Source organism: Nyctereutes procyonoides, unplaced genomic scaffold (genome assembly GCF_905146905.1).
Source record: "Nyctereutes procyonoides isolate TBG_1078 unplaced genomic scaffold, NYPRO_anot_genome, whole genome shotgun sequence".
NCBI classification, from domain to species: Eukaryota; Metazoa; Chordata; class Mammalia; order Carnivora; family Canidae; genus Nyctereutes; species Nyctereutes procyonoides.
In genome coordinates, this window is record NW_026575049.1 from 21,560,969 (window position 1) to 21,578,863 (window position 17,895).

Genomic DNA, 17,895 nt, shown 5'->3' on the forward strand with positions numbered 1-17,895 from the left:
TAATAACCTTGAATTTAAAAATGCATATTTTTTCATGGGAAGACTCAATATTATAAAGAAGTTGATTCTCCCTAATTTAATCTCTAATTTACATATATCCCAATACATATATGGACAAAGTTTTTTTTACTAGATAAGCTAATTCTAGAGTTCACGTTCAGAACTAGCTAAGAAAAATCTGAAAAAGGTAGTGAGAAAGGACTAGAACCTCAGATTTTAAAACTGTATAAAGTTGTATTAATTAAAATCTTGAGATTTGTTCACAAATGGAGTCCAGAAATATACTCAGATCTATAAGAGAAATTAGAGTTAACATAAAGCTGGCATTTTATATCAGTGGAGAAAAAAAATATACTTTTCAGTAAATGTTAGGATACATCTATTTGCAACCTGGAAAAAAACCTATTTGGATCCTTGTCTCATTCCTTAGACTCAGATTAATGCCAGCTGAATCAAATATTTCAATAAATTAAGGTATAAAAATACTGGAGTGAGTCATAAGAGAATTTTTAAAAGTAATCTCAGATCAGGGAAGGTCTTTGAGTATGACATAAATGCTGGAAGCCATAAAAGAAAAGATAAAATGCAAATGTATAGAAATAACATGTTTTGCATGGCAACGGCACCATGAAGAAAATCGAGACAAATGACGTTCTGGGGGAAAATACACATACACATGTGTTTAGAGATCGTTAAGAGTGGTTGCCTCTGAGGAGACTGAGAGGTTGGGATAGGGGTATTTTACTTTTTGTGGGTTTTTACATCTCTTTAACTTTGTACACATCCATGTATTATCTATTTGAATATAATTGCATTGGCATTATAACTATAAATTCTTAATTTGAGATTAAGTGAGATTAATTATTAATTAATTAATTTGAGATTATCAGTGATGATGACAAGGTTATGTTATAGTTCAGAGGACAGTCCCTTTTGCCCAAGATAGTCATTTTATATTTAAAAGGAGTCAAAGTTATGCAGAAATAGGAACAAAGCATTTATGACTGCAGATTATTTAAGATCTAGACTTTACTTCTACTCATCAAGATGGTTGGTGTATTTTGTAATAAGCACTTCTCTTATTTTGGTTTTATTGATACATAATTGGCATACATCACTGTTTAAGATGTACAGCATAATGCTTTGACTTACATGTATCGTAAAATGATTACTGTATAAGTTTAGTTAACACTTATCATCTCATATAGATACAAAAAACAAATCTAATTTTTATTTTTACCTGTGTTTTTACTTTTTACTTTATTCCCAATATAGTTAACATACAGTGTTATATTAATTTCAGGTATACAATATAGTGATTGAGCAGTTCATATGTTATGCCATGCTCATTAAGATAACTATACTCTTAATCCCCTTTACCTATTTCACACTTCCCCCCAACTCACCTCCCCTGTGGTAACTATTTGTTCTCTATAGTTAAGAGTCTGTTTTTTGGTTGGTCTCTCTTTTTTTTCCTCCTTTGTTCATTTGTTTTGTTTCTTTAATTCCATAGAGGAGTGAAATCATATGGTATTTGTCTTTCTCTGACTGATTTATTGTACTTAGCCTCATACTCTCTAGCTTCATGCATGTTGTTGCAAATGGTAAGATTTCATCCTTTTTATGGCTTAATAATAATCCCATTATATATATACTGGAATATACATATATCACATCTTCCTTATCCATTCATCAAATTTTTAAAAGATTTTATTTATTTATTCATGAGTGACAGAGAGAGAGAGAGGCAGAGACACAGGCAGAGAGAGAAGCAGGCTCCATGCAGGGAGCCCGATGTGGGACGCGTTCCCGGGACTCCAGGATCACGCCCTGGGCGGAAGGCAGGCGCTCAACCGCTGAGCCACCCAGGCGTCCCTATCCATTCATCAATTGATGGACACTTGGGCTGCTTCCATAGTTTGGCTATTTGTTGATAATGCTGCTGTAAACATAGGGGTGCATGTATCCCTTTGAATTACTGTTTTCATATTCTTGGGGTAAATACCCAGTAGTAGTGTGATTGCTGGATTGTAGGGTAGTTCTATTTTTAACTTTTTGAGGAACCTCTATTCTATTTTCCACAGTGGCTGCACCAGTTTGTATTCCTACCAAAAGTTCATGAGAGTTCCCCATTCTCTGCATCTTCACCAACATCTTTTGTTTCTTATGTTTTGATTTTAGCTATTCTGACAGGTGTGAGGTAATATCTCAATGTGACTTGTATTTTCCTGATGCTGAGTGATGCTGAGCATCTTTTCAATGTCTGTTAGCCATCTATGTGTCTTCTTTGGAGAAATATCTGTTCATGTCTTCTGCCTATTTTTTATTTTATTTTTTAAGATTATTTGAGAGAGAGAGCATAAGTGAGGGTAGGGGAGCAGAGGGAAAGGGAGCAGACTCCCCACTTAGCAGGGAGCCCAATATGGGGCTCCATCCCAGGATCTGAGATCATGACCTGAGCTGAAGGCAGATGCTTGACCCACTGAGCCACCCAGGTGACCCTGCCCATTTTTAATTGGATTGTTTGATTTGGGGGTGTTGAGCTGTATAGGTTTTTTTATATATTTTAGATACTACTCTATTAGATATGTCATTTGCAAATAACTTCTTCCATCTAGTAAGTCATCTTTTAGTTTTGTTGATTGTTTCCTTTGATGTGCAGGTTTTTATTTTGATGTAATCCCGATTAGTTTATTTTTGCTTTTCTTCCCCTTGCCTCAGGGGACCTATCTAGGAAAAAAAAGTTGCTATAACCAATGTCAGAGACATTACCACCTGTCCTGAATTCTATGATTTTTATGGTTTCAGGTCTCATTTTGGTCCTTAATTCATTTTGAGTTTCTTCTTTGTGTATGGTGAAAGAAAGTGGTCTGGTTTTTTTCTTTTGCACATAGCTGTCCAGTTTTCCCAACACGATTTGTTGAAGAGTCTGTCTTTTTCCCATTGTGTATTCTTGCCTCCCTTTTTTTTATTTATTTATGATAGTCACACAGAGAGAGAGAGAGAGGCAGAGACACAGGCAGAGGGAGAAGCAGGCTCCATGCACCGGGAGCCCGACGTGGGATTCGATCCCGGGTCTCCAGGATCGCGCCCTGGGCCAAAGGCAGGCACCAAACCGCTGCGCCACCCAGGGGTCCCTATTCTTGCCTGCCTTGTTGAAGATTTATTGTGGGTTTATTTCTTGTATTTCTGTCCTATTCTACTGATCTATGTGTCTATTTTTGTGCCAGCACCATACAGTTTTAATTACTACAGTTTTGTAGTATAACCTGAAATCTGGAATTATGATACTTCCAGTTTTGCTCTGCTTTTTCAGGATGGCTTTGGCTTGTAGGGGTCTTTTGTGGTTCCGTACAAATTTCAGGATTGTTTGTCCTAGTTCTGTGAAAAATGCTATTGGTATTTTAATGCTATTGCCTATTAATAGGCAATATGTATGCCTCTACATTAAATCTGTAGATTCCTTTGGGTAGTATAGGCATTTTAACAATATTTGTTCTAACCCATGAGCATGGAATGTCTTTCCATTTCTTTGTGTCTTTGATTTCTTTCACCAGTGTTTTATAATTTTCAGAATACAGATCTTTCACCCATTTGGTTAAGCTTATTCCTAGGTATTTTATTATTTTTGATATAATTACAAATGGGATCATTCTCTTAATTTCTCTTTCTGCTGCTTCATTGTTAGTACATAGAAATGCAATGGATTTCTGTAGATTGATTTTGTGCCCTGGGACCTTACTGAATTCATTTATCAGCTCTAGCAGTTTTTTGGAGGGTACTTCAGAATTTTTTATATATAGTATCATGTCATCTGCAAGTAGTGAAAGTTTTAATTCTTCATTACCAATTTGGAAGCCTTTTATGTCTCTTTCTCTTCTGATTGCTGTAGCTAGCACCTTCAGTATTATGTTGAATAAAAGTGGCGAGAGTGGACATCCTTGTCTTATTCCTGACCTTAGGGGGAAAGCTCTCAGTTTTCCCCCCCTCAGTAGTATAATCTTAGCGGTGAGTTTTTCTTTTTATTTATCTAAAGAAGGGGGTCGGGGTGGAGGGGCAGAGAGAGAAGGAGACAGAGAATCTCAGGCAGGCTTTGTGCTTAGCACAGACCCTGATGTGGGGTTCAAGATCATGACCCTGAGATCACAGCCCTAAGATCACTACCTAAGCCAAAGTCAAGAGCTGGTTGTTTAACTGACTGAGCCACTCAGGAGTCCCAACTGTGGGTTTTTCATATAATCAAGTATAATTTTTAAGTACAAAAGTAGTATGTGGGTCTTGGAGAACATAGAAAAAACATTTTTTAAAATCAAATCATTTTCCCATTGTCCAGAAATAAAAGCTATCACTATTTTGGCCCGTTTCCTTTAATTTTATTCTAATTTTCTCATGGTCCATTCATTCATTCAACACCTATTTACTATAAGCCTTCTATGAGCCAGATACCCTTCTAGCCACTGAGACTACAAACAGTGGACAAGGAAGGTCAAGCCTCAAGCCCTTGCCTATTCTATGTCCTTTGCATTTCCATGTACATTTTAGGACCAGCTTTTCAATTACTTTTAAAAGTCTACTGGGGTTTTGATTGAGTCTATGTTGAATCTATAAATCAATTTGGGAAGACTTGACATAGAAAAAATACTAACGCACAAACATGGTGTCTGTCTTCACTTACGTAAATCTTCCTTAATTTCTCTCATTAGTGTTCTTTAGCATTCAGTGTACAGGTCTTATATTTTGTTGAGTTTATTCTGATTACCTTATATCTTTATGCTATTATAAATAGAATTGCTTTTAATTATCAATTTCAAATAGATTATGGGTAGTATATTGAAATAAGATTGGTGTGATTTTTTTTAAAGATTTAATTAATTAATTAATTTATTTATTTATTTATTTATTTAGAGAGGATGGTGTGGGGGGCAGAGGGAGAGAATCTCAAGCAGACTCCATGCTGAGTGAGCATAGAGCCCAACTCAGGGCTCAATTTCAGCACCCTGAGATCATGACCTGAACTGAAATCAAGAGTCAGGTACACAACCAACGGAGCCTACCAGGTGCTCCTAAATAAGATTGGTTCTTATAAATTGACCTTGTATCCAGCAATTTTGCTGTACTTACTAGTTGCAGGAGCTCTTTTGTAGATTCCTTAGGATTTTTTTTACATAGGTAATTGTATTTCAGTGAAAAGAATTTTATTTATTCTTTTCCAATTAGTGCACCTTTTATTTCTTTTTTTGTGTTATTGCACTAACCAGGACCTCTGGTACAATGTTGAATAAATAAATGTGGTAAGAGCAAACATCCTGCCTTACTCCCAGTCTTAGAGGTACAGCATTCAGTCTTTCATGGTTAAGCATAGTTTTAACTTTAGGATCCCCTTTAGCAGGTTGAGATAGTTCCTTTTTATTTCTAGTTTGCTGAAATTTTTATGAATAAATAATAAATTTTGTCAAATACTTTTTCTGCCATTTTTTTGAGTGATTGCATGGTTGGGGTTTTTGTTGATGTTTATTAATATGGTAAATTATATTGATTGATGTTAAGCCAACTTTATAACCCAGGATAAACTCCACTCAGTCATATTACATTATTCTTTTCAAAAATTTTTGGATTTGATTTGCTAAAATGTCATTAAGGATATTTGCATTTATGTTCATGACTGTACTCATATATAGTTTTCTTCTCTTGCAATATCTTTATCATGTATTAGGGTATTAGGGTAATGCCACACTCAAAATGAGTCGAGAACTGTTGTCTCTTCTTGTGTTTTCTGGAAGGGATTTTGTGGAATAGGTTACTTCTCTCATAAATATATGGTAAGATTTGCCAGTGAAGCCACTGGAGCCACCCACCTTTGTGGGGAGGTTTTTAGTTACAAATTGAGTTCTCTTTATAGATATAAGGCTATTCAACAATATCTTTTTTTCTTGAGTGAGTTTTGGTAATTTGTATCTTTCAAGGAATTACGTATTTCATCCAGGTTGTCAAATTTATTAACATAAAGTTATTAATATTTGCATTCTATCCTTTTTAATGTCTATAGGATCTGTACTGGCGTCCTTTCTTTTGTTTCTGATTTTCTTCTTGATGCCTAGCTAGTGTCTTCTTTTCTTGATGCCTAGCTAGAGGTATATTAATTTTATTAATTATTGATCCTTTCTAAGAATAGCTCTTGGCTTCATTGGTTTTCTCTGTGGTTTGTCTGTTTCTGTGTTGTTGATTTCTGTTCTTACCTTTATTATTTTCTTCTATTTATTTTGGGTTAATTCTTTTAAACTGTATATATTTTTAAACTGTATATTTCTTTGGAAGTACTGCTTACATTACATTCCACTACTTCTGGTGTGCCATATTTTCATTTTCATTCCATTCAAAATATTTTCTAATATCTCTTGTGATTTCTTTCAATGGCCCATGGGACATTTAGAAGTGTGTTATTTAACAGATACCTGCTGTTGGTTGGAGTGTTCTTTGAGTGTCAGTTAAATCCAATCAGTTGGTGTCACTCAGGTCCTCTCTGTACTTAGTGGTCCTTCTCTGCCTAGTTCAGCAAATACTGAGAGTAGTATTGAGCTTTCCAAATACTTTTTGGACCTGTCAGTTTCTTCTTCCAGTTTTGTGAGTTTGTACTTCATGTCTTTTATAGCCTTGTGATTCAGTCCATATGTAATTTGGGATCAGTGTCTTTTTGCTGAATTATCCCTTTATCACTGTGCAATGTCCCTCTCTATCTCTGTCATGGTCTTTTTTCTGAAGTCTACTTGAACTTTGATAGATTTTCTTTGTAAAGAATTATGCCTATTACTGTTTATTGAGTTTCCCACAAAAATCCAACTGGAATTCTGATTGAGATTGCATCGGATTTATAGATTTGGGGAGAACATCTTCAAAATATCAAGTCCTCTCACCTAAGAATATGTCTCTTCATTTATTCTAATCATCTATATCCTTTATTAGAATTTTAAAGGTTTTTTTTCCATAGAGAACTTGTGTGATCTTAAATTACTTCCTAGATATTTTATAGATTTTTTTCTCTTATGAGTAGTATTTATTTTTATAATATTTTTCTAATTGGCTTTTACTAGTGTAGAAAAATGCTATCAAATTTTAGATTTACATATTATGAGTTTGCTAAAACCTCTTATTCCTTCCAGTAATTTATCCATTATGTATTCTGGGATGAGTTTGACATCTGATTGGAGAGGTGGAGTAGGCAGTTGAATGTATAAGTTAGGAGTTTGTGGGAGAGGTCCTGCCTGGAGGTATAAGTTCTGGGATTGTTTGTATGCCTAGGTAAGATCACCAGGAACCATCAAAGGAGCAGCCAGTGAGGAAACAGGAAAGCTAGAATAGTTCAGTGTTCCAGAGCCAACTGAAGAAATGTTTCCCTCATACATAGTCTGCATGTCTGCCTCCTGCAGCAGGAATAAATCCTTTACGGGCTTATTCTTAACCCCTCCTGCAGGCACTGTGTTCAGTGTGTGTCACGCCCACTCGACCACTTTCTCATGGGGTAGCCTTGGGCAAGAAACTTAACTCAGTGCCTTGTCTGTTTATCCTCCTCATAAACAGGGATAGTGGTATTACCCACTCAGAGAGTCCTGCAACTGAAGTGATTTAATTCATGTAAAAGCAGGTGTGACAGTCTGATACACAGTGGCCTCTCATCCAGTATCACTCTTTGTTTTTATCATTACTGTTCTTATTGTGGTCTTTGTATCAGCAGTATCTAGCACAGTCTCTGATAACAGTTAGTGCTTGAAAATCTGTTAGCAGGGTATGTGAGGAGAGAGGATGGAAAGGATGAGCTACCATTGGTCTTGGAGTTCTTTATGAGGAGTTTGTGAAGCTTACAAAGTAGGAAGGCGCTTGAGGTAGGAACATGCTCTTCAGTTCCCAGGTTTAGAGTTTGTGGATAATGAGCTGCTTGGAAAGACTGACTAAACGAGAATGAGCACATCAATTGTAACTTAAAGAGGAGGGAGGGAAGCCACAGATAACACAAGATGGAAGAAACATACATCTATATGCAACATATGGACTGTGATCCAAACAAACCAGTTTTGTTTTGTTTTGTTTTTTATTAATGAGACTCAGGAAATCTGGCAATGAGAGCCATCTAATATTAAGGAATTTTCGTCATTTGTATCTATAGTAACTTGTAGTTTGTGTTAATGGCCACTTCACATCCAGAGATACAGACTAAAACATTTATGGATGAAGTTACATGACGTCTGAAATGTGCTTCAGACACCTGTGCTGGAGCAGAGTGATGAGTACAGCTATATATGGGACAGGATTGACTGTGAACTGAATTCATTATAGTATTCCGTCTACTTTTGTATTTTCTTGAAATTTTCCATAATAACAAAAGTAAAGAATTAAAGGATTCTTTGCCACTTGTAACACTTGACTCTATTATACTAGGTTAGAATTTGAGAAACAAAAAACTCGGCTTAATGTTCAACTTGAATATAGTCGCAATCAGCTGAAGAAGAGACTGAGTAAGATCAACACATTAAAAGAAACCATCCAGAAAGGCAGAGAGGAGATTGAGGACCTAAAGCAGGTAACTTGTAACAGGGGGCTGAGGTGACATCACTGAAATGACGACATCCTCCATTGAGTAAATGTGTGTTGAGCTCCTGGTGACAGAAAGGGTGGTGGGCAGATTTGGGAAATACTGGAAGTCAAATCAGCAATTCATGAATTATTAGATGTTGAAGTGGGAGAGGAGGGCTAGCAGGGATGCCACTGATGACTTCGAGTTCGAGTTTGGGTGATTGGTGGACAGAGAAGCAAGTCAAAGGGAGAACATTCTGGGCCTGTGGAGCTTGAGTTGCCTGTGTTGACACCTAGGCAGCGATCTCTGGCAGGTGAAGAGCACGCAATAGCTGGAGGAGTCCAGACTAGTCTATGGGAGTGAATTGAAACTGTATGTGAGTGGTTGAGACTCCCAGGCAGAGCAGTGGACAATGAAGAGCAGTGAGGCAAGAGTGGAACTCTGGAAGGAGTAGTCACAGAGGTTATGAAGATAGACCCAGAAGAGGTGGCATCACAGAAACCCCACCACTCCAGGAAGGAGGAAGTGAGGATGGTTATTGACAACTAAGAGGTCATAGTAGCAAGAACATTTTCATGGGACAATGGGAACAGAAGTCACATGGCAGCAGGCTGTGGAATTAATCCAAGTGAAGGACAAAAGCAGGTAGTCATTACCAATTTCCAAAGTATAGAACAAGAGTGGGTCACATTCTGAGATAGAGGTTCAAGCAGAACACAGATTTTAAGGGTTAATCCCAGAATCACTGTGCTAGTTTCCTGACAATAAGATGATCTGTTGACCTTATTATTGTAAAAGATGGTGAGTCTACAATGCAAATCATCTTCATTCAGGTTGAAGAAGACTGTCTGCAAATTGTGAATGAACTCATGGCAAAGCGGCAGCAGCTTAAGGACATATTTGTCACTCAGAATGCCAACGCTGAGAAGGTTCAAGCTCAGATTGAAGAAAAACGGAAGAAATTTTTGGCCATTGACAAGTAATTAAGCTTATTACTTTGCAGGACCATAACCAGAGTTTTAGAGAAGTTTACTACCAATTTTGAAATTTATTGTAGGAAGTTTTATTATTTGAATATATACCCTTGGTGCTTTTGGTCCCTCATCACACCTTTCAAGTGTTTTCCCTTGGGGGAAAACCAAAGAGGTGGTTAGCTGTTTAGAATGAATAGTTCTCTTTGGCAGATGAAAACATGGACCTGTATGAAGAGCCCCTTACCCTAAACCCCTCTGACACTGTCATACAGGGCCCCTCCTTAGCCCACTGTGCGACAAAGCCTGACGGGACAAGGGTGGGATTTGGAGCCAGCCTGCATCACTGTGTACCCCAGCTTTGCTACATACATACCATGCCTTCATTTCCTCGTCTAGTAAATAGTAACATGGGGATACTAATAGTGCCTAACTCCCAGAAGAGTTGTAAGGATTAAGTGAGACACTGTTCATATGACACTTAGTAGCTAGCATGTGTTAAGCACGTGTGTCTGTCATGATGGGGATGGTGACCCTGGGAATCACCTGGCCCGTTGTACCACAGTGACCTCTACTTTCCTGTATAATTGACGCAACTGTATGCAATCACATGAAATGTGCTCTGATTTAGTTGACTCTTGGCATTTCACGGTTTTTCTGTTAGAAGACTTTCAACAGTTCAAGATAGAGTCAGAAAGTTCTTTGTCTAAGATTTTTTAGTGAAATTAAAGTTAATTTACTCTTGAGTTTTTTTCACACCTGTATTTAAACAGAACTCCATCTCTGTTCATCATTGTATTCTTGAAAACCATATAATTCTTAATTTGTTTTTTTAGTCCTGTTTCTAGGTCTTTAAAATCCTACATTGTTTTAACTGGTAAAACCCCCAAGCCCTCATTTAAGATAGAAGGCATTACATTGATAGTGGCTATAGTAAAAAAAAAAAAGTTCAGACCATTAGATATGTAATGACTTAATTGGTAAAATATTCCTCTTATTAAAAGATTGTTTCTTTCATTTTGAGGCTCTAAAGTGTAGAGCTTATATTGAGGGAGAAGTGCAGCTTGAAAAATTATACATATACATATTTTAAAGTAGGAAACAAAGCTAGCATGATTTTGTTTAAGATTTTATTTATTCATGAGAGACACAGAGAGAGGCAGAGACATAGAGGGAGAAGCAGGCTCCCTGCGGGTAGCCCAATGTGGGACTCCATCCCAGGACCCCAGGATCACGACCTGAGCTGAAGGCAGACGCTCAACCACTGAGCCACCCAGGTACTCCTAAAGCTGGCCTGATTAAAGTAATTATGTTTATTATTTTAAAATGCTCCCTTGGGTTAACTAACTACATTCATCCTTTCTCAAGAGTGTTAAAGTTTATATTACAAACATCAATGAGGTAATTCCAGATCTTATAGCACTCATAGGAAAAAAAAATCTTTTTTCCATGTAAGTTTATTTATAACACATTCATTTTTCTTCTTTGGTGCAACTTTACATAAGGAGTAAAATATCACTTTTCATATCGTGCATTTACAGGGAAGTGGGAAAATGGCAAAAAGAAGTTGTAATCATTCAAACTTCTTTGGAACAGAAACGGCTAGAGAAGCATAATCTACTGCTTGATTGCAAAGTTCAAGATATTGAAATAATCCTTTTGTTGGGATCACTGGATGACATCATTGAAGTCGAGGTATTTGGCCACAGGATTTCAAACTAAGTGCAGTTGTGTGGAACTTCATGTGATGCCCTTTGGCTGCTTGGTGAAGCCCCAGCTCTGTGGACACTTCCTCTGGTCCTAAAGCCCCATCAGCAGTGGAGAAGGCATCTCCTTCTAAGGGAAAGAGGGCAGCATGATCATCATTGCAGAGGGCTGGGCATTTTGTGCAGTTGTCTCATGTGTGTTTTTAATCCACATCCTTTTAACTCCACAAGATGGGCTGGAGTTTGTTTCCTACACATTAGATACCGGAGAGGAGTCAGAGAACTCAAGCTGTTGGTGTCAGTGACCTTTAGGGGTGATGTTAGGGAAGCTGCTGCTGTGTGCTTTGTAAAGAGCATCTTCCCCTTAGCTCATCCACAAGCTGGTGACAGTAATTGTTTGCCCTGCCTCTTGGGTCATCTCTGGCTCTTTCCAGAGCTTCTTAGTGAGCCTCTTCCCTGGGGTCTCCCTTCCACATCCTCTTCCCCTCTCTGTTCTGCCCCAGCAGTCTCTGTTCCATCCCTCCTCCACTCCAGAAGTGCCCTGAGTCCTTTGGAGTCTTCAGAGTGAAACATCTATAAAAAACACTTCTTCTCTTGCTAACATTGACCAGTTCTCATAACCTTATACTCAAAAAGTCTTTGTCTTTTTTCTCAATTGTAGCAGAGAGCCCATTCCAGACAGGAGGTAAGGAAAGGAGAAAACCCTTTCTTGCCCACAAGTGACATAAACCCAACTCAGATGGCTTTAAAGGGGGTAAAGGGATACGGCTAGGTAGGGAGGCAGGATAGTGATGGGGTGGTTCATGCCTGACTCAGTCCAGGAATTTGAACACTGTCAAGAACTCTTTCTGGCTCACAATATATTTGCTTTATTCTCTCAAATCGGCTGTCCCCACAAGGCTGCAGTTATAATCACTAGCTCTGACCAGAGGGGAAAAGAGAACTCTCCCCTGCTCTCTCTTAGGAAAATCCTGGGGAAAAATTCTGGCGCATTTTGGGTTGTGGGTCCACTTTTGTAAGTGCAGAGAAGGGAGGGGTCTATTAACAGCAGAAATGGATGGGAGCAGGAAAACAATAGTTATACTATAGAAGGAAATAGAATATCTGTTTAAAAGGCAATGTAATCTTAGAAGAGGTTACAGAGGAGAGGAGGAAGCAATTTTAATCACTGACCTCGAAGTGAATGTTACTGGTCAAGTATTCGCACTGCCGCTTTGCTCCTATGGCTTTCCATTAGCGAACCTTCAGAATTGTTCTCCAGCATGCCCCTGTGAATGTGAAATGACTTCTTGATTGTTGAAAGAATGTCATACTCATGGTGGGCTACTTCAGAGCAGGTATGAAAGACCTTAAGCTGGACTAATACTGAATCATCATCTAAGGAGAAAAAGTGATAGTTCTGCTCTACTTTGTGGTGGTCAGGCTACACTGGAATATTGCCTTTACTTTTTAAAGCATAATGTTTCTTAAGAGTAAAGTGTTCAGGATAGTGAAGAGACCCAGAAGTCATGTGCTGGGAAGAGAAGGCCCATCGGGGAATACAGTCATTCTCCTCCATTAGAAGACAATCTATCACAGAGGGATTACCGTTTGTTCTTTCTGGTCCCAAGGGGGATACAGGGTTGGGAAGTAGAGGCCACAGAGACAGATTTCTTCTCCTAGGGAACTTTGGTCTAGGAAGATGGAGAGCCTTTAGTGGTGAATCCCCTGACTGGAATTCTGTAAGCACATCCAGTAGTAGCTATGTAACAGGAATTCTGTGCAAGGTGTTCTCTATAAAGCCTCAAATAGAAAAGGCATGAGGTCTAAATTCTTTCTCTCCAAAGGGCTAAACAAGGCTCACTGGGTAGAAATAATTACAATAGTCGTTACAAGAGTAATTGTCTTACCACAATTGGTAAGTGGAAGCTAGGATGAGGTGTTCAGACAGAGGGTACGTTACCGAGACCTGCCAGGGTTCTTACAGAAGATTCTTCTGTTGTGGGAGAGACTATACTGGATCACTAGCTCTTAATTCATACTGTACACATGGAAGTACCTAGGGATCTTGTCAGAGCATCATGGCCTGGTAGACCCCAGTAAGGAGTGAGGTGAGAATCAACTGGAGGCCTTGGCAGATGGATGGGGAGAGATCACATTTCATATTACAAAGAAAGGGCTTTGTCTGTGTTTCAGTTGGGAACTGAAGCAGAAAGTACCCAGGCGACAGTTGACATCTATGAGAAAGAAGAAGCCATTGAGATAGACTATAGCTCTCTAAGAGATGATTTGAAGGTAAGTGAAAGATTGGTGTTAGCCCTAACTTACTGTTATTTAAATATACTATGGAATAGTGTTTAGGACATTGAGCATAAGATTAGGGGGGAAAGTAGATTTCCTGATGGTTTTTGAAGAAATAGTGTAAGTAGGTAGCTTTTTAAAAATGTTTAGATTGGCATTTCTTACTGTGTATTCAGCAGAATATTAGTATCATGAAATTTCTCTCCAAAGAAGAAGAGCTGTGGTCAGCCAGTTTTTTGAAGGGCTGTCTCCTTGGAGATTCACAATGATTATTAGTCTCTGCGAAGTCCTGCAAGACACAGAAGGAGCCACCATACTCCAGCATCCTGGCTGTGGCCTGTCAGCATCCCAGTGTGGCCCCTGCAGTAGAAGACACAGCCTTCAAAATTGTGGGGGCACACCTGGGATCCACTTTCAAGTGCTCTCTAACTGAGCAGCTCCGGCTCTGTTGCACAGGCATCCCTGTAAGCTATACCATTATGCTACGTTTCTTTGTGTTTTGACTCCATCCTGAGGCTGCCTCTCGTTGAGGCCAAATGACTAGCCATTCTTGACTTTCCAGCCACACAACCACAACCTTCAGAGAAGAGACAGGCTAGGCTGCCTTTTGTCGTGGTGTGGAACTCTAGGAATTGGGCCTACATCACAGTGGCCTGAATTAGGCCATGTGTTCCTTCCTGACCAATCGCTCTGGGGGGGGGGGTGGACTAGCCCCCAGCTACAGGGGACACATGAGGGAGAAATGGTTAAACACGGGCTCCGTGAGAAAGGAGGGAGTGGAGAGTGGGGGCCAAATAGCGATATCCACATATTTTAATTTTGCATGTTCTTCATATATGTTGTGAGATTTGTTGGACTCTTAGATTGTATTTGTGCTGCTTTTACACAAAGAAAAGCTTTTGTCTTTTGTCTTTTCTGTAGTCTGTTTAGTGCTTTTGTCTTAGAAAATCCTTCCCACCTTATTTACCAAGTAAATATTTATAAATATTCTTCTGTTCATGGCTTTGCTTTTATTACCTATTTGATTCATCTGAAATTTATTTTGGCATATGGTATAAGAATCTGTTTTTTAAAAATTACCTAAGTTAGCCAGTTTACCCAACATTTTTCAAATAATTCTCAATGACTTAAAATGTCACCTTTATCATGTATAAATTAAAGATCCTGGGAGGCAAGAAGGCTTCCCAAGAAGGTCACGCATGCCTATACCTCTTTTTCCCTTCCCTCCTCACTCAAACTCTATTCATTGTTCTGGTTTCAGCTTAAGTGTTCCCCCCTCCAGATGGGTTGAATCCCTTTCTCCGTACCTCACAGCACCTATGCTTGTGAGGGTTTTCACGCTGTTGTAAATGCCAGCGTGTATGTCTGACTTCCCTGTGAGCTAAGGTCAGGCCAAAACAGTTTTCATCACTGAATCCTCTGTGTCTAATACATAGTAAACAATTACAGTTTTTTCATGACTGAGTAAATGAAGATGGTATATGAATTGTTGCTTTTTGCCAGACTAGGAAATATGGAAGGGAAGTATGTTCTGAGAGCAGTATCTGTAACACTAGAGCCATGGAAGAGCCCAGGTGGCTCAGGAAGCTGGGATAGGGCAGCCTGACCGTATTTCAGACTCAGGGCTTTGTGGGAGGGAAGGAGTAGGTGTGGAGGAAGGAAGGTAGGGGCCAATCCTGAAGGGCCCTGTTCCTGATTACTCAGCAGTTTGGAAAGACAGGGTAATCATTGCAATTCTCTGCCCAATAATAGGCTCTAGAGTCTGATAAAGAAATAGAGGCCCACCTTAAACTCCTACTGCAACAAGTAGCATCCCAGGAAGATGTCCTGTTGAAGACGGCAGCCCCCAACCTGAGAGCCCTGGAAAACCTAAAAACCATCAGAGACAAGTTTCAGGAGTCCACAGATGGTGAGCCTGAGCTGTAGCTGCCAGGAGGCCGTATTCTTGAGTGCAACGGGTTTTGATTTCTGTAACAATTATCAGCAATCCCTGCCCCCCATGATTGTAGCTTTATTTATCTGTATCATATATTTTCTTCTGTTGTCTTATATTAATGTGCATTTTTAATACTGAGTTAATAATTGCTTCCCTTTTGAAAGTGTTCTGCTTTAACTTAAGAACAGGTGTACTGGTTTATTTTTTTAAAAGATTTGAGAAAGAGAGAACATGCACCCCCTCACACAGGGCTCAATCTCATGACCCTGAGATCACAATCTAAGTAGAAGAGGAGCATCTAAGAGTCGGATGCTCAACTGACTGAGCCACCCAGGCGCCCCAGGTGTACTGGTTATTTTAGAACAGATATGTTTTTTTATATCAACATAATGGTCATTATTAGGTACTTTCAGAATTTTTCATTATTATGTTAAAATTAGCTCTACTGGAAAAAGGGCTCATCAATTTTAAGAGCCATGTTCTTGGAATCAATAATAATTGAAGTATTTTTAAAGATAGATTTTACTCAAGACAATCAAATTCAAAATCCAGTTTTTAAAATATTCTATGCTTTAAAGTTGAAATAAGAGGAGCCAGCCCCTCAGTGGTCTGCAAAATAAAGAACAATGATTCTCTTTTAGCTTTTGAGGCCAGCAAAAAGGAAGCCAGGATGTGTAGGCAAGAGTTTGAACAGGTGAAAAAAAGGAGATATGACCTTTTCAGCCAGTGTTTTGAGCACGTTTCAATCTCTATTGATGAAATCTACAAGAAGCTCTGCAGAAACGTCAGTGCCCAGGTACATATTTTTCACCCCCAAAAGTTAACTGAGAACTTGGTTTTGGTGGTAGTTTTTTTCTGGTGGGAAATAAATGTCCATCACATTATCTGAATGAGCCACTTCCGGAGCAAAATCCATTCCAGAAGATTGGTTACCGTGGTGACTGTGACCCACTCACTCCCACTGGCTGGCCTGGACAAGGCAGAGACTCTCTGGTCCCATCTCTTCATCTGAAAAATGAGGGGGTTAGGTCATTTAGTTTCCAGGATCTCTTCAGTTTTGGAGTTCTGCTGTCTAGTGCTAATTTGATTTTATGGAACAGTCAGTGGTTTCTGTAGTGAAGGTGCATGTAATGTAGGGGGTCTTGGGGAATGGCTGACCTGGGGTCAGGAGGGGGAAAGAACCAAAGCAGGACTGTGTGTCAACAGTCTCTTTGCTATCACCCTTGCCCATTCTGGAGCCAATACCCATAGCAGATCCTGTTGCACTGGATGTGAAGTCAAGATGTAGACCAGGTCTTCATCTGCTCTTACCTTTCTTGTGGTGTTCTTTTATGGCCGAAAGTTGATCCTGGATCAGATATTTAGAATTTTAGCCAAAATTAATTTACTTATTTTCAGCAAAGTAAAACTAAAATTAACCCACAAACTCCTTGAAGCAGGATTCATCTGTTGCCACAGTACCTGGCCCACAGTGGGTATTCAGTAAGTGGCCAGTGAATGGGCTGAGTGTGCTGAATAAAGGCTGTTATGTCAGACTGTGGCATGTGCTGCCAAGGTGTGGCAGGCCTCTGGAGAGGCCTGATCTTTTGTGTGTGTTACCATGTTCCCCCTCTATTACGCACCCAGACAGCCCTGTTTCCTGTGGCTACCTGTAGAGCTGCATATTTGCAGGCATTGGTATTTTGCCATCACAATGGAGGGAAACCTAACCAATAGAATATTTGGCATTTAAACTCGGTTGCAATTTCCAAAGTTGAAATTTACTCCTTTTCTGATTTTGTAAATAAATAACCTGTGTTTCAGGCATTTCTTAGCCCAGAGAACCCAGAAGAGCCTTACCTAGAGGGAATTAGCTATAACTGTGTGGCTCCAGGCAAAAGGTTCATGCCAATGGACAATCTGTCAGGGGGAGAAAAGTGTGTGGCAGCATTAGCCCTCCTGTTTGCTGTGCACAGGTAAGGTCACAGTGAGCTATCTGATTTTGCATCAGGGCAGAAACCAAACAGACCTCCCCACAGAAGATCTGTTTCCGCATATGTGAAACAAGACTCTTTTCTTCAGCCAGACAATATTCAGGTTCTGTTTTAGGCCTATAATAATTTAGACTGCAAATCTAACACACAAAACACACAACTCAGTCTTTGGCAGACTTTCATTTAATTTCTGTAATTACCAGCTACTATAGTATTCCAGCTTTACAGAAGAAAAAGAAATACTGGAATAGCCAGATGTGACATCAGGATTGCCAATAAACAGTCAACAACAAACCCAAACAGAACAAAAACTCCTGACCTGTATATTATTTTCCTAGTGCCTGTTCAGAGAGCTGTTTATGGAAAGCATGTTAAATGAAGCATTTCTTCTGAAAAAATGTTTAACCTCCTTTCCACTAGTGGTGGTGGTGGTTTGTGAAGTCAGTCAGTAAAATTGTTAGCT

General features: G+C 39.2%; 1 protein-coding gene across 2 annotated transcripts in view; it reads left to right on the plus strand.

Moving 5' to 3' along the window:
• Window positions 1-17,895, plus strand: part of SMC1B (structural maintenance of chromosomes 1B) — a 71,336-nt gene that overhangs the window by 48,094 nt on the left and 5,347 nt on the right. The window contains exons 16-22 of one of the 2 annotated variants that reach the window (XM_055329031.1): window positions 8,431-8,572; window positions 9,400-9,545; window positions 11,079-11,232; window positions 13,419-13,517; window positions 15,276-15,432; window positions 16,101-16,255; window positions 17,263-17,414. In XM_055329031.1, the coding sequence (XP_055185006.1) occupies window positions 8,431-8,572; window positions 9,400-9,545; window positions 11,079-11,232; window positions 13,419-13,517; window positions 15,276-15,432; window positions 16,101-16,255; window positions 17,263-17,414 (1,005 nt within the window). The remainder of the gene's footprint in view (window positions 1-8,430; window positions 8,573-9,399; window positions 9,546-11,078; window positions 11,233-13,418; window positions 13,518-15,275; window positions 15,433-16,100; window positions 16,256-17,262; window positions 17,415-17,895) is intronic. The other variant, XM_055329032.1, reaches the window with a different exon arrangement.